Source organism: Hyperolius riggenbachi, chromosome 1 (genome assembly GCF_040937935.1).
Source record: "Hyperolius riggenbachi isolate aHypRig1 chromosome 1, aHypRig1.pri, whole genome shotgun sequence".
Taxonomy (NCBI): domain Eukaryota; kingdom Metazoa; phylum Chordata; class Amphibia; order Anura; family Hyperoliidae; genus Hyperolius; species Hyperolius riggenbachi.
Window position 1 is genome coordinate 94,423,104 of NC_090646.1, and position 17,804 is coordinate 94,440,907.

Here is a 17,804-nt window from a genome sequence, read left to right on the forward strand (position 1 = left end):
ACACTGAGCCAGATTACTTGTATTATCATTTTGTTATTCTTCAGACTAGTTCCAGGGTGTAGAGACCACGGACCTCACACCCAAGACTAGGGAACTTGTGTTATCATTCTGTTATTCATCAGACTAGTTCCAGGGTGTAGAGACCACGGACCTCACACCCAGACTAGGGAACTTGTATTACCTTTCTGTTATACATCAGACTAGTTCCAGGGTGTAGAGACCACGGACCTCACACCCAGACTAGGGAACTTGTTATACACCAGACTAGTTCCAGGGTGTAGAGACCACGGAACTCACACCCAGACTAGGCATTGTTTGATATCTGTTATGACTTATTGCTTTCCTGACTACTCCTCTGATCTCTGATTCAGTACCTTGCACATCTGATATTCCGTTGCCAAACCCTGCTTGCCTTGGATACCGAATCAGCCTTCTGTCTTTGTACTTTGTCTGTCCGTGTGTTGCCGACCGGGCTTGCCCGACCTCGAGAGCTATCTCTCGCCTTAAGAGATAGTCTCTGGATCAGATAGAGACATACACCTTCAGGTGTCACTCACTCTCTGGTCCTTCCTACCACCAGCCTGACTCCACCCCTTGGAGAGTCTCAGGCTGCTGGAAGGTTCCTGTACTCTCTAAAAGCAGTATTGCCTATACTGCCAAAGGTCACCTGCTCATCAGGTGTGTTTCTCAAAGTATTACTGTTACACCAAACACTCTTATATACATAGGTGTCCAGAGGTTAGTAATATATCTGTATTATCGGTGATTCTGCAGATCATCAATAATCGGGTATATATCTGTATTCTTGGTGATACTGCAGATCACCAATAATCAGATTCTCTCTGCGTGCTGACACCGATCGTTACAGCTTTGTACTAATAGCAGATTGGACCTGATTTATAGAAAACAGGCTTCATATTTGCCTGTCACTGGCAGCAAACAATTTAGAGTGGCACGCTGGGCATTTATTATTTAATTCTGAGTGGTGGTGTTGGTGTTTGCATATTTCAAGTTTCCGAATGCAGGATCTTGAACTCAAACAAGTACTTCAGCATTCAAGCTAATACACATGGTGATGGGGAGGTCACTCACGTATAGTTCACACCTTGCTTCACGTGACTCTGATGCTTCCTCCTCGCTCTGGACCACCACCCCGTGACCCAGCCCACTAGTTTGGGTGCTGAAGCGCTGTGTTTGGCGTAACTTTGGATTTCTGAATGCAGGATTGTGAACTTGGACACCCCCGCTAATTCTGAGCCTTTGCTGAGCTCTTAGCATGTATAAAGCATGCAAGGATGTGTTATAAAAATTGTCCATCTTTATAAAACATCTATGGAAGTGCAAATAAACGATACTTTCAACAGAGGTCTGGCATAGCACACAATAAGAAACTTGTTTCCATACTATTTTACTTTTTGTCTTTACACCTGTGATTATTACACAGATGACATTGCTTGTGGATGAAAGCAAGTTCCCCAGCTCAGAGAACAGCATTGATGGGAGTCGTTAGATGGAAATAGTACATAATTAAATTAATTTATAATTGTTTTTGGTGTAGAATCCCAGCTCTTCGGTGATTATGCAGGGCTGTTTCAGAAGAGAATTTTGCTGAAAAAAAACTGCCCTCAATACGTTTTAACACATGCTAAAGCAATTATAGTGATCAAGGAATATTTGTCCAGTGTGGAAGCAGCTACCTAGCAAGCACTCTGCAATAAAAGACACCGTTTGTTCACCCCTTGCAAAGTGAAAATTTCACTTTGTTGTTAACCCTCTCAGTAACTTTTCAAATAGAAACTGTTTATTAAAGGTTATAATAATGTGACTAATCTCTTGCAGCAGAGATGACTAATAATCGATTAGTATTGTTTATATATACAAATACACCAATACATTTAAACAATAATAAATTAAGGCAGAGTTTTGACTCTAAATGTTTTATTATGGTCCAGTTCCCGGCTTGCTAATTAGTGCAGCACTGACTGATGGTGTCGGCATGTGGGTCATTCTATTTTGCTCACGGGAATGTGACTCTGTCCAGCTCTCACTGTGGCACTTGCATTAAAACTCAAGTACCTTCTTCCCTTACTTAAAAAGTCAGAACACAGTCAGAGACAAAGTGGTAACTCCCTATGTGGCTCTTGTGTGAATCATACCAAACAATGATAACGGACTTGTTCATGTTTGGTCATGCATTGCCATTCATTTCAGTGTTGGCCCATTGGACGCAAAGTGATTGTACATTGTGATTTCACTGCAGACCATACTGCATCCTGTCCTATGAATACAAACACCTATTCATACTAATCTGAAGGATCACATTTTGTAATTCTTTGACTCAGTAAATCAGACTTAAAGTGTGTCTCCACCTTCCCTAAGAAAAATACAATATTACATAGTCTTAATATATTTTATATATATATAACAAGTTGTATTACAAAGACATCTCTTTGCTTAGTCTGGTGTTTCCTCTGGTCACTGCTCTGTTCCCTGAAACAGCTGCTTACAGCAAATGTGAAGTAACCTGTAAAATAAAGTTAGTTACTTACCTATGGAGAGGGGTGGCTCCCGATCCCATAGAGCCTTCCAGGTCCTCTCTCCGTGCCCTCAGTGCACTGCTGCACCCTGTTGAAATCCCACGCCTTTGGGAGTCCTTGAAATACTTTGGTTGCACTTGTGTCCCCAAGTGCTTCCAAAGACAGGCGGATTTGTACTGCGCAAGTGCGAGCACACAGTATGGGCCAGCTCGTCTGCGGAATCAGTCTGGGACATGAGTGCTTCCAAAGACTTCCGAGACCCCTTTAACTGCTCTGCAACCACCTACTGCCAATGGGCAGTCACAAAGTGCCCCCCCCCCCAGGTCCGCCTAACGCCAATTGGTGTCAAGAGTGGTGGGCGGAGATTAGTGGGAAATGCACTGGGTGGAGGGAGGGAAGGGAGGAAAATAAAAATAAAAAAACATAAAAAAATAATATTTTGTAAAAAAAAAAATACTTTGGGTAAGATCACTCCTTTTGTAATTATTATGTGTCATTTCATTTACAAAGTAGGGATGCAACGGTATGCATGACATTTTACCTCCTGTCTTGTGGAGTCCTCTGAACCCTGACACAAACAGAAAGAGAACAATTCTGAGAGGGCTTTTACATCAACCATAAAGCATTGCCACGCGTAATAAACATGTGGCCTCAATCCTGCACTGGTGTCCAAGACTCTCTTTGCATATGCACGTTGCTGGCTGTGGTTTAATGACTATGGATAGATGCAGGGTCGGGCCCTAAGTGCACAGTTGTAGAGAGCAGCAAATGCAAATGGGCATGCACATTCATACCAAATCGCCATCAGTATTCCATAAAAGGTTCTCCCCAGCTCTTGCCCAGAGCTGGTCATGCTGACATCTAGGTAAATCCCTGTCCTGACCTCAATATGTTTTTTTGCTAAAACCTGTTATCCAACTGCCTTATCTTATGCCTTTTTACTGACTACCCTCGGCTGCCACCTGCCAGTGACTTTTGCCTGTCATGTGTGCATTCTCTCAAGTCTCAACCACTAGTGCGGCTATCTCAGTTTTTCAACCTGGAGGGCACTAGCCTAGGTGAGAGTGACAGGTGAGGAGGCGGGGAGGACAGCGGGAGCCGGCGCTATACGTCGGCAGGACGCATTCTAAGGTATAGTATGGGTAATTGCCGTGGGAGATCTTCAATCAACTTAATTGAAGATCGCAAGATAAGAGGATACTGTATATGTTGGATCATTACTGAGGATATTGCCATGGGAACATTTTTTTAAATGTACAGGTAAGTATTTCTGGTGAATTAAGATTATTAAAGGACTTTTTTCGTGGTTGTGTTTTTATTTCATTTAACCCTTTGTGGAAATGGGCAAGGGGTACTTTGTACCCCTATACTCATTTCTCCTGGGAGGGGGGTGGGCATCTGGGGTCCCCTTCTTAAAGGGGACTCCCAGATGCCACCATGAACCCCCCCAGGGAGTTGTCACCCCCACCTCCTCCTGGGGCACCGGAGGTGGGTAAGAGCCCCTTGTCCATGGATTGGACAAGGGCTCCGGGGGGGGGGGGGAGCCCACTATACCAAGGACCATGCGGGCTGGTATAGCTCAGGGTGCGAAGCCCCAGTCGGCCGGGGTTCCACATTCTGGCTATCCCAGCCTGCATGGGGGACAAGGGGTTACAGAGGCTCGGGAAGGGGGACCCCACGCCATTTTTTTTTTCAGATTTCCCACACTCAAAACATTCCCCAAAAATATTTTTTTTTACCCCACTATCTTTTTAACATATTATGCACATTTGGTATTGCTAGGATGTAAGGGGCCTTTGCTATTAACTGCTGGGAAATATTTCCCACGATCTGTCATTGACCAGCATTTAAATGTATCGTTTTTTTCTTTGAACTTTTAAAATCGATTTACTCAAAAAGTAAAAGGTATTTTTGAAAAAAAAATTCCCCTTGCTCCCACTTTTCTTCTTAACATAACCTGCAAATTTGGTGATTCTGGCACTTAAGGGGGCTTTGCAATTAACCCTTAAATTCGGCGGGTTTTGGATCACGACTTCGGCCGAATTTTACCCTGACCCGGATCCGAATGAATGCACCCGAATCAAATTCGAGTCCATTCGAACCGTGCGAATCCGAATTTGACCCAGACCCGAATTCGAATGTACTCGAATCGAATTTGGGTACATTCGAATCGAGCATCACTGATGGCTACTACAGTGTCAGAAGTGCAAGAAGGGGATGGGGAACAGTTTGATGATGAGTTTAGTACCACTATTCAAAGTATCTATAGAAGTGATTATTGTGAGCACAGGACCAATAGAGAGCTAATACTGATGCGGTCGCAACCTCTGCACCCCCTTTTGCTACGCCCCTGGGTGAGCCAAATGAAGGCTCACCCTGCTGCCACACAAATTCTGGGCGTCGTCCATTACTATTCCCCCTCCAAGTCATAGCAACTTGGAGGAGAAGTAATTAGGGGTCCGGCAATCACTGGATCCCTGAATCACCCGTGCCCGGGACCAGGGCCGGCCCGCTCATGAGGCGGGGTGAAACTTTTGCCTCAGGCGGCAAATTTCTAGGGGCGGCATCCGCCCGTCGGAGGGTGCGAGGAGCCGGCCGCCCAGCTGGAGGGGTAGCGGGCAGGACGGGGGTATTGGGCCTAGCGGCGGGGAGGGGGGTCGGACCCCCCCCCCTCCCTCGCCTGGGTCCCCCGTCCTCCGCTCCCCTCCAGCCTTAAATCCATCAGAAGCGCAACTCTCGTAAGAGGCAGTGGGCGGGGAAGACTCACCTCTTCCTCGCTCGATCCAGCGTGCGCTCCACTGACGTCACTTCCTGCAACGCCGCCCACTGTATTGTAAATGGACGGCGCTGCAGGAAGGGACGTCAGTGGAGCGCACGCTGGATCGAGCGAGGAAGAGGTGAGTCTTCCCCGCCCACTGCCTCTTACGAGAGTTGCGCTTCTGATGGATTTAAGGCTGGAGGGGAGCGGAGGACGGGGGACCCAGGCGAGGGAGGGGGGGGGGTCCGACCCCCCCTCCCCGCCGCTAGGCCCAATACCCCCGCCCTGCCCGCTACCTCTCCAGCTCGGCGGCGGCGCCCCCCCCCCTCCCCCACGGGGGGGCGGCGGCAGCAATATTTTTTTCAAAATTTGCCTTAGGCGGCAAAAAGTCTAGGGCCGGCCCTGCCCGGGACATGGACTATAGCCTTACTGCTATAGCCACGCCAAGCTTCGGCGCAACACGGCGTGTGCCAAAAAAAACCTGCTTTGCAAGGTGTAACTCTAGGACCATACATGAAACAGAACTGCATTTGGCATGGTGGACTGACATCCAATAGTCGGTATCTCTATTACCAGAAATTGTTCTTGTAATGTGCAGCAGTTTTTTTTTTGACTAAGATGTAATTTTAAGGGCATCTGCAACAAACACAGAGACCCCGTCAGAAATATTTTTAATCGTCAGGCACCACTGGGTAGTGCTTGGAACTGGGTTTGGCAGTAGAGAGTAGAGATAGGCAGTATAGACTACAGAGAAGCATAAACTGGAGTGCAATTAATAATTGTTGTATAAATTAACCACTTTGAATCCCTTGCTACGCTTATCTACTCCCCACAAAACTTCATCTGAAGCTCAGGGGAGTAGATATGCGTACTTGTGGTAAACAGTGTGCTGTATGCCCAATAAGCTATCTGATTATGTATATAGGGTATCATTTTAACCGTGACAAGTGAGAGAATAGATTTTGTGTTGTTTGACTACTGAGGGCTGAGTCATGTGATTTTTTTTAACGGAAAACTGAATGAAAAGCAATAAAACTGTTTTGTCATGTACTCTATACCCTTAAATAAATACTTGTAAATAAAAAACAAAAGTGACAGCATTGAAAAGAAAATACATAGTTACCCTAGGGACTCAGCTTTTAAAATATGTATGCCATGAGAGTGTATTACTGTTAATCATGAAGATAAGGGCTTTTAATTACTGATGGAGTACAATGAGAAAACAAAAAACACAAACCAGAAACTAATATATTATCGCCATACATTGTACTAGGAACATTATTTAAATGTTGAGATAACCAGGACAAATTGGCAAATACAATGTGTGGGTTTTACCTATGGTAACATTGTTTATTTGAAAACTATAGTGGATGGAAATGGAGAAATAGTGTATTTTTTCTTTTTCTTTTTTTTTTTTTTTTTCATTTTTCCCTTTAAAATGCACAGATAATAACATAATTACTAAAAGCAAATATCACCCTCACAAAGCATAATTTGTGGCAAAAAAACAAGATATAGATCATTTACATCTGATGAGTAGCAATAAAGGTATTGTAAAGCGAAAATAGAAATGAGAATTGGCTCTTGGGTGCATGAAAAGGACAGAAACTTTATTCATATATCAAACAATGTCAACCAGCATAAAAAAATATATATATACAATACAAATATCCCATAAATATTCAAAACACCCCCATAAAATTACTCCTCACAAACCCCGTAACATCTCAGGGGCTGCAGTCCCCCGTAAATATGTACATATTTTGTGATAGCCTGCACCATGGAGATTTGGTAATAGTGCCACTCATATAGATGGAACGGCCAGAGATTCAGCCCCAGCCTGTAATGAGCAATTCATAGCCAGCATCTACAAGCACAGCTCATGAGTGATATTCCTGAAGCATGTAATGGACACAAGGGAGCAAGTTGAGCAGCAGCATCCAGAAAGGCACACATAAGCACAAAACCACACTGGAGCTTGAAGCAGATGGACAACGTCTAAGCAGAGAAATGGCAAGCAATAAACATAGCCAATAATGTAGCCTAGTGATAGGCAGTAATCCATGTAGGCAGACAGTCCTCCAGTTGCAACCTATACACAGGTGAAGCAAAGCTGAGAAATCTCACAGGTGAGAGCAAAGCATGTGTGGCAGATGCAGTTAACAGTCCCCCAATCGCAGGGCATGTGCAGCCAAGCAAGCGTGTGTGTGCTTAAAATGGTGTCCACCTCATAGTTACCATACTTCAGAAGCAAAGTTCATATAGCAGTCCAGGTACATGTTGAGCTTCCCTTGTACTGACAATCGGCTAGCTTGAGTGGCCTGTATGTGAAAAGTCCATGGGACCAAGGAGGTGCAGGCTGGAGGGGATGTGGGAGTAAGAAGGACGCTGTCAGGAGAAGCCTGACATGTTTCGCCGCATCTAGCGGCCTTTTCAAAGGCAGACAGCGTAGAATCTACATGGACGCCGTAACGGCGTCCATAAATACTGAATGCGGCTGCGCGGCCCGCCCCCCGACCCACCCCCAGTCACAGACATCATCCTCACACGCCCACCAAACTTGTGGGCGTGTATATGGCCAGCAAATGGAGCGCAGTGCGTTCCAACACATGCGTCTCACACAGCGGCGCCCGATGGCGCCGGGTGGATGACGTCACAAGAGGCCGCCAGATGGAAGGATGGAGGGACAGGACAGTGATCTCTCTCTTATTATTGATACTCGTGTGTGTTATGGACCATGGTACATTTGAGTACATCTATATGTCCATGTCCATGACGTTATTAATATTTTTTCAGAAATTCTGTGATAGTATTATCAATTTTGTTTTTTGTTTTCTACTATTAGTTTTAATTTAACATTTACACATTGTTGTTTATTTATATAGATGGTGTGCTGTGTGCTGCTGCGCTGTCCGCCTCGGCTCACTGTCCTGTCCCTCCATCCTTCCATCTGGCGGCCTCTTGTGACGTCATCCACCCGGCGCCATCGGGCGCCGCTGTGTGAGACGCATGTGTTGGAACGCACTGCGCTCCATTTGCTGGCCATATACACGCCCACAAGTTTGGTGGGCGTGTGAGGATGATGTCTGTGACTGGGGGTGGGTCGGGGGGCGGGCCGCGCAGCCGCATTCAGTATTTATGGACGCCGTTATGGCGTCCATGTAGATTCTACGCTGTCTGCCTTTGAAAAGGCCGCTAGATGCGGCGAAACATGTCAGGCTTCTCCTGACAGCGTCCTTCTTACTCCCACATCCCCTCCAGCCTGCACCTCCTTGGTCCCATGGACTTTTCACATACAGGCCACTCAAGCTAGCCGATTGTCAGTACAAGGGAAGCTCAACATGTACCTGGACTGCCATATGAACTTTGCTTCTGAAGTATGGTAACTATGAGGTGGACACCATTTTAAGCACACACACGCTTGCTTGGCTGCACATGCCCTGCGATTGGGGGACTGTTAACTGCATCTGCCACACATGCTTTGCTCTCACCTGTGAGATTTCTCAGCTTTGCTTCACCTGTGTATAGGTTGCAACTGGAGGACTGTCTGCCTACATGGATTACTGCCTATCACTAGGCTACATCATTGGCTATGTTTATTGCTTGCCATTTCTCTGCTTAGACGTTGTCCATCTGCTTCAAGCTCCAGTGTGGTTTTGTGCTTATGTGTGCCTTTCTGGATGCTGCTGCTCAACTTGCTCCCTTGTGTCCATTACATGCTTCAGGAATATCACTCATGAGCTGTGCTTGTAGATGCTGGCTATGAATTGCTCATTACAGGCTGGGGCTGAATCTCTGGCCGTTCCATCTATATGAGTGGCACTATTACCAAATCTCCATGGTGCAGGCTATCACAAAATATGTACATATCATTTACGGGGGACTGCAGCCCCTGAGATGTTACGGGGTTTGTGAGGAGTAATTTTATGGGGGTGTTTTGAATATTTATGGGATATTTGTATTGTATATATATATTTTTTTATGCTGGTTGACATTGTTTGATATATGAATAAAGTTTCTGTCCTTTTCATGCACCCAAGAGCCAATTCTCATTTCTATTTTCGCTTTACATGTATTTTGTTGGCATGTGCATGACGAGGATATTTATTATATCTTTTATGTTTATGGTATTACCATTCTATCCCTAGATCCATCATATCCCCATTTGACACTGCCCTACAATTGAGGCATTTGTTATACAATAAAGGTATTGGTGAATGAATGGGAGGAGCGCTAAAATGTGAAAATTGCTCTGGTTTTTAAGCAAAAAACCCGGTGCTGCTGAAGTGGTTAACACAGTAGCGGCCGCGAGTGAAGAATCGCGGTAGTGATACTTCACAGAAGCAGGGCCACCCGCAGTTAATGTTACATGCATTGGTAAGGAAGTAATGCGTGTAAAATTAACATTAGAGTTGTAGTACTCTCCCCTGCTGTGCGGCACACAACTCTATATGGGTCAAAGGCACCGCGCACAATCTTTAAAGATGCAGGATGCATGTGCAGATCAGGAAAATTGCGTGACTAGTTCCTGCTGGTAAGCAGGAGCTTAATTCATCAAGCTGTGCTGCTAAAGCAGCGCAGCTTAATGTGCAGTAGTGTGCGCTATGCAGACCTTACATAGCAGAGCTCACTGCCATGTAAGGATTGTGTCTTCCTTAGTTACGTACGTTGCTTCCTTAGCAATGCACGTAAGATTAACTGCGGGTGGCCCTGTTTCTATGAAGTATCGTTACCGTGGTACTTCATTCGCGGCCGCTACTGTGTTAATTTACATAACAATTATTAATTTGTACCACTGTTTATGCGTTTCTCATACTGCCTATCTCTACTTTACTAGCAATTGTATGTGCCAAACCCATTTCCAGGCGCTACCCAGTGGTGCCTGGCGACTAAAAATATTTCTGATGGGGTCTCTGTGTTTGTTGTCAGATGCCCTTAAAGAGAATCTGTATTGTTAAAATCGCACAAAAGTAAACATACCAGTGCGTTAGGGGACATCTCCTATTACCCTCTGTCACAATTTCGCTGCTCCTCGCCGCATTAAAAGTGGTTAAAAACAGTTTTAAAAAGTTTGTTTAGAACAAACAAAATGGCCACCAAAACAGGAAGTAGATTGATGTACAGTATGTCCACACATAGAAAATACATCCATACACAAGCAGACTGTATACACCCTTCCTTTTGAATCTCAAGAGATCATTTGTGTGTTTCTTTCCCCCTGCAGCTATCTTCCACTGAAGTGTCAGGCTGTTTCTTCCTGCAGAGTGCAGACAGCTCTGCCTGTATGTAATTCCTCAGTATGTGAAAGCCCAGCCAGCTCAGAGGAGGATTTATCCAGCTTGTAAAAGATAATAGAGAAGTGAGAAGCTGCACTAATCTAAATAACACACAGGCAGTGTGCAGAGAGGGGCCTGGAGGGGGGAGATGCATCACAGAACCACAACACTGAAGAACTTGGCAGCCTTCCAGACACAAGCTGACAAGTCTGACAAGAGAGAGATAAGTTGATTTATTACAGAGATGGTGATAGTAGAACGTGCTGCAGTAAGCCAGAACACATTAGAATAGCTTTTGGAACTTGTAGGATGATAAAAAACAGGATGCAATTTTTGTTACGGAGTCTCTTTAAGATTACATCCTAGTCAAAAAACAGCTGCTGCATATTACAAGAACAATTTCTGGTAATAGAGATAGACTATTGGATGTCAGTCCATCATTGCCTAATGCAGTTCTGTGCATAGCATGCACTACAGAACATTAAGCTGCACTGCTTTAGCTGCACAGCTTGATGAATTAAGCCTCATGTCACTGAGTGGGGGGCTGTCCGTGCAGTTTCCGCAGGGAGCACAATTATGGCAATGGTGCAATGTGCTGCGGTATGCTCTTCTACCAAATGACATTCCCACCGCACAATGGGCTTGATTCGCTAAACCGTGATAACTCAAATTTCACACCTTATCAAAGATATCACATCTTATGAAAATATATCACACCTTATCAAAGTTAACGCACCTTAACAGAGTAGCATAGCGAGCGCTACAAACTTATGCCTGCTAATTGGCAATGGCAATTGTCCTGCCTGAGCCGCTACGGGTTCGTAGCACTCGCTATGATACTCTGATAAGGCATGTTAACTTTGATAAGGCGTGATATCTTTGATAAGGTGTGATATCTTTGATAAGGTGTGATATTTGAGTTATCACAGTTTAGTGAATCTAGCTCAATGTGTGATAGGACCCTAAAGAATCCAGATGTAAGTTGAATAAGGAAGCTGGCATCTCTATTTACTGTTGAATGCGTATTGATTAGCTGACATGCTGATGTGCTGGTCACACACCTGGAACAAGCATACAGCGAGTGGGCTCATAACACCCGATCTGCATACTGTTGTTGTTGGTCAATGACTCAGAAAATTAAGGTGGACCAACCAGATGAAAAAACAGAAGACAGCCATGATCCTTCCAATTCCATATAACTCTTTAATAAATGTGTGGTAGTAACTGCATCACCCATGCATCTGTTCATATACCTACACATATATAACATGTTATAGTCATTTATATGATGTACACTTACCACCTGAGGGTCCCTGAAAATGAAACACATGTAACCGAGTACCGTTTCCTTGTCCTGCATCCAGCACCGGTATTTCTATAGTGATGTGACAGATATACAGTCCATTATCATTCTCTGTCACAGGATGAAGAGTCATCACTGATGTGTCATTTGTAACTGTACAAGAAACTCTATTATTTGTAGCTGTGCAAGAACTTCTATTGTGGTCCATTGTGGTCGTATTTTTCTGACTGGGCCACAAGCCACTAGACAATTCAGTTCCATTTTCTTCCTCGCTAGGTGAATATTTCGTCCAGTTCACTCTGATCCGTCTGGCGCTTGTATGATTCCAGCGACAGGTTACAGTGGCCGTATCCCCTGGATGGTGAGTGACATTGTTTGGATCCTGGCTGACCAGCATCTTCCCAATGACTAAGCCTATCAGTTAAAAGAAATTGGTTACCAGGATAATTCCATGTTCTATTGGATTTTTTTTTTTTTTTATTATAAAAGTGATAGGTGAACCAATGTAGATCTGCTGACTCCCATTCATGACATCATAACTGCATGGAAATTCTAAAATATACATATGTATATCCTAGTGGTTATAACTGGTGAAACTGACAAAATTGAGATATTTACCTTTCTAAGGGCTCTTTGAGATGGACGGCTGAACTGCACGCTTGCCATTGACCATCCATATTAATGGCCATCTATTTATAGCTGAGATTTTAGTTTCGGGGGTTCAGGGGCGGTTAGGAAACACAAGGGGGGTCTTAAGCTTAAGCACCACCGGGGAAGGGGGGGGGGGTCTTAGGGTAGGGCACCACCAGGGGAGGGTTCTGTGTAAGAGTAGGGAGAAGTTAGGTCATAGTAATCACCAGGGGGGTCTTAGGGTTAGGCATCATCCCCCCCTGGGGTTGAGGCACCACCAGGTGGGGTCTTAGGGTTAGACACCACCAAGGGGTGTTAGGCACCACCAAGAGGGGTCTTAGGGGTTGGGCAACACAGGGGTGGGGGGTTAGGCACGACCAGGGGCGGGCTCAGTGTGAGAGTAGGGAGAAGTTAGGCCATAGTAATCACTGGGGGGGGGGGGTGGGATCTTAGGGTCAGGCACCACCAGGGGGTCTTAGAGTTAGGCACCACCAGGGGGGGGGGGTTAGGCACCACCAGGGGGGGGGGGGTTAAGGTTGGACACCACCAGGGGGGGGGGTCTGTGTAAGAGTAGGGAGAAGTTAGATCATAGCAATCACCAGGGGGTCTTAGGGTTAGGCACCACCAGGGGGTCTTAGGGTTAGGCACCACTAGGGGAGGGTTCTGTGTGAGAGTAGGGAGAAGTTAGGTCATAGTAATCACTGGGGGTCTTAGGGTTAGGCACCACCAGGGGGGGTAGGCACCCCCAGTAAGGGGTTAAGCACCACCAGGGGGTTTAGGGTTAGGCACCACCAAGGGGGGGTTAGGGTTAGGCACCACCAGGGGGGGTCTTAGGGTAAGGCACCATCAGGGGAGGGTTCTGTGTGAGATGCCTATAACAGCATCCTTTTTATAAACTAAAACTAGCTTTTCGGCTACACCAGATGCCCTTTGTAGCCAAATTTGGAATATGGGCTACACCAGGTGCCCTTTGTAGCCGAATTTGGCATATATAGGCCACACCAGGTGCCCTTTGTAGCCGGATTTGGCATATATGGGCCACACCAAGCGCCCTTTGTAGCCGAATTTGGCATATGGGCTACACCAGGCGCCGTTTGTAGCCGTATTTGGCATATATGGGTTACACCAGGCGCCCTTGTTTTCAGGCGCCCTTTTCAAATGAACCCAGTATACATTTTATATCTATGTTTCTACTACAAACTACATTAAAAATATGCAATACAAGTAACTGGATTAAAAGGATATTAGAATATCAAATTCAAATCCCACCTCCTAGCATGTGGGTACCAAGCATTAATATCTAAAAAACTCCACGTAACAATAATTTAGGTTATGTTTCTCATATGTGTTTCCGTCTAACAGGACATGTTATTGTTTCTATGCCCTGAAAGGCGAAAGTGCTCATGTCACTGGCATGCTCCTGCCTAAAATGCCTCTCTACATTGAAAATATTCACAGTGCTGCGCGAGGCCCCGTTATAATGATCAGATATTCTTCTGCATTCAATGTACTGCACATTACACCTTCTGCAGGTGATGCCACACACTACTGATCTCGTTATAATTAATGTATCGTCGAATGGGGAAGCTTTTACTGCAGCCGAGTCTGGAGTGCAGGATGGTGACAGGAGCAGTATCTACACATGGAATATTAACATCTGAAGGAGAGACCATAGCACAAGAGGCCTGGAGGGGATGGAGTGACTTTATGGAGACTGAAGAATTTAGAAGATTAGGAAGTGAAGAGGAGGTGGAAGAAGATAGCGGCATTCATCAGGGAACTTAATTAATGGAAGTTGATGGACATGAACGGTTGCTCTGTAGGAATTGAAGCCTGGCATTCGGATCTGGCCTCCCTCGTGTACGGATGTGAAGGGATGTGTGAGAGTGGGATGTGTCTGAGATGTATGAGAGTTGTAGATAAGGGAGGTACCTATTAGTAGAAAGAAAAGGAGTAGGTTTGGGAAAGGTAGATAGAGCTTATAAGGAAGAGTTCGGTGACACCTGACAGGATAAGAAGAAGATATTTATTGCGACCTCTCTTATATTAGATGTTTTGGTTTTTTTTTTGTGGTTTCCTCTTTTTCGGGATGTTTGGGGTTTGGTTTTTTATGTATTGAAATTAGTATTTTGATGACAATATAAAATGAATGATATGTGAAAACGAGTTATTTATATTTATAAAATTTGTATAAATAAAGAATCTATAAAAAAAAACATCTGATGGACCCTGTGGTTAAAAGCCAGGTGGGACAATTTGTAGGGAAGCCAAAAAGACTGGGAGATAATGTCACAGCTTGGGAGGGGGCTTGCTAAAGGCAAATCTACAATCCAAACATAACACTTCTAGTAGTTTTTCATCAGCATACAAAATAGTAATATTTTTCTTTAAGGACAACTATCAAAGTAAACTAAAATTCTAAATGCCACATATATTTTCAGTTATTAGTAGAGAGTAACCAAGCAGCTCGGCAAATAGTAATACAAAGGCTTTTTTTTCATCTTTTTATGTTTTATATGAAGAAAATGAAATTTACAGAGAACAGTTTTCACTGTGGGTATTAATATGGAGGAGTCTGTGTCAGCACATAAAGCATACAGAAACAATCTTCACTGGCTCTAATACTGTGATTGGAATCTGTGACTGGAATCTGGAATCAGAATGATAGAAAACAGAAATATAGTTTCAAATGTGTGTAAATAATCATCCACTGTGGCTCTGTCTGTGCGCTCCTGTGTCTCACTCTCTGTCACGCAATGTAAAATAAACAGTTTACAGCCAAGTAACAGTTTAGATCTGCCTCCCCTAACCCCGATTCCAACACAAAATTGTTACAAAACAGCTGGTAAAAAAAGGCTTCTTTTTCCACACAGGCTGTGCTAAGAGATCTCTGGAAAGCATTTTATCGTTGCTGGCTAAAATCTCTATAGGTATGAGGGGTTTACAAAAAAACAGTTTCATTGATAGTTGTTCTTTTACTATATTCAGTGGCGGCTCCAGCTTCAGATTTCTGGGGGGGCTCAAGAGGGGCACAATGGCTGGCAGGCGGGGCTCATGGGGGGAATTTGCGGCGCGCGAAGCGGCGAACATGTGGGTGTGGTCATGACATCGTGTGGGAGGGACTAACTAATGTATTTGTACCAGCTAATGTAGTTGCATAAAAAAAATATAAAGTAAATGCACATAATGACAGACAGCGTTTCCCCAGCAAATGCACGTAATGACAGACAGCGTTTCTCCAGTAAATGCACGTAAGAAGCACGTAAGAGACAGTGTTTCACCAGTAAAAGCATCAATCAACAATCATGTAATGAGAGACAGCTTTTCACCAGTTAATGCACATTATGACAGACAGCGTTTCCCCAGTAAATGCATGTAATAAGAGACAGCATTTCACCAGTAAATGCACGTAATGAGAGACAAAGTTTCACCAGTAAATGCACATAAGAGACAGCTTTTCACCAGTAAATGCACGTAATGACAGACAGCCTTTCACCAGTAAATGCATGTAATGAGGGACAGCGTTTCCCCAGACAGCATTTCACCAGTAAATGCACATAAGAGACAGCTTTTCACCAGTAAATGCGCATAATGACAGACAGCCTTTCACCAGTAAATGTATGCTGAGGAAACAGAGGGACAGGGGTGTCATGCTGGGAGAACAGGGGGTATTGTGAGCTGGGGAGACAGGGGTGTCATGACACCCCTGTCTCCCAAGCACATGACACCCGTGCCCCCTCCAGCACAAAACCCCTGTACTCCCAGAAAATCACACCCCTGTCCACTCCAGAACAGGCCAATACTGTCCCCCTCAACACATTACACCCCAGTCCCCTCCAGCACCTCACACCCCAGTCCCCTCCAGCACCTCACACCCCAGTCCCCTCCAGCATATCACACCCCAGTCCCCTCCAGCACATCACACCCCAGTCCCCTCCAGCACATCACACCCCAGTCCCCTCCAGCATATCACACCCCAGTCCCCTCCAGCACATCACACCCCAGTCCCCTCCAGCACATCACACCCCAGTCCCCTCCAGTACATCACACCCCAGTCCCCTCCAGTACATCACACCCCAGTCCCCTCCAGCACATCACACCCCAGTCCCCTCCAGTACATCACACCCCAGTCCCCTCCAGTACATCACACCCCAGTCCCCTCCAGCACATCACACCCCAGTCCCCTCCAGTACATCACACCCCAGTCCCCTCCAGTACATCACACACCTGTCCCCCCAAAACATCACACACCTGTCCCCCCCAAAACATCACACTCCAGCCACCCCCCTCCCCCAGCATATCACACCCATGTCCCTCTGTAACCCCAGCAGCACATCTCATTCCTGCCTCTAGCACTGACCTCATCCTTCAGCCCAGGACCCCACAGCAGCTGGTACTTGAGTGGCAGCAAGAGAAGTATGTGGCTCCCATGGTCCTGGGTCTGTCTGGGGGCATGGAGGAGGAAGAAGCCATCATGCATCGCCCGCGGCTGCTAAATATACCCCCCCCCCCCCTCATTCTCCTCTGTGGTGGTGCTGCTGCTGACGCTAACACACCTCAAATCGGCGGCGAGCAGGAGATAGGAGTCAGCCAGAACAGCGCATTGCAGCCACGCGGTGAATTCAAATGCAGGAAGTGACATCATCGGTCACGTCCAGCATATAAAGTCCACCGTGCGGCTGCTATGCGCTGGTCTGGCTGATTCCTATCTACTGCTCGCCGCCGATCTGAGGTGAGGTGAGTTAGCGGTGGCAGCAGCACCTCCACAGGGGAGAATGAGGGGCAGGGGAGTTGCCAGCATCCCAAAAGATTCGGGGCACTTCTGGGCACCAATAAAAGGAAACCGTGCGACATACTGTGGTGTTTGTGGGCATGGCAATGACAGGTTATATGTCACCACAACAAAAATAAGGCTAGAAGTCTCAGAGCTAGTCTACTTTAGGGGACCCAGCAGGAAACCTCATAGGGTACAGCTCTCCAATCACAGCACCCTTTACCGCACAGAGCATTGTGATTGGCTGAACAACGTGGGTGTAGTTTATTACAACCTATCTGAAACCTATAAGTTCAAGAGCATGCCGTCCACCCAATCACGTTAGCTAGATTTCCTGCTGGGTCCCCTAAAGTAGATTAGCTCCAAAGTCTCCTATAGAATCTCCCCACATAACAGCCAAAAATATCTCACACATAGCAATTTTTAGGCAGCAAATCCCCCATTTAGCAGTTAGGCACTACATCTACCACATAGTAATACAGCTGCATATGTCCCACATAGTACAGTAATTAGGCATCCATCACAT

The 17,804-nt window shown here is 45.6% G+C and overlaps 1 protein-coding gene across 3 annotated transcripts in view; it reads right to left on the reverse strand.

The window, feature by feature from the left end:
- Positions 1 to 17,804, reverse strand: part of LOC137545772 (uncharacterized) — a 71,988-nt gene that overhangs the window by 36,222 nt on the left and 17,962 nt on the right. For all 3 annotated transcript variants that reach the window (XM_068267373.1, XM_068267390.1, XM_068267381.1), the window contains exon 2: positions 11,872 to 12,288. In XM_068267373.1, coding sequence (XP_068123474.1) covers positions 11,872 to 12,288 — 417 coding nt within the window. The remainder of the gene's footprint in view (positions 1 to 11,871; positions 12,289 to 17,804) is intronic.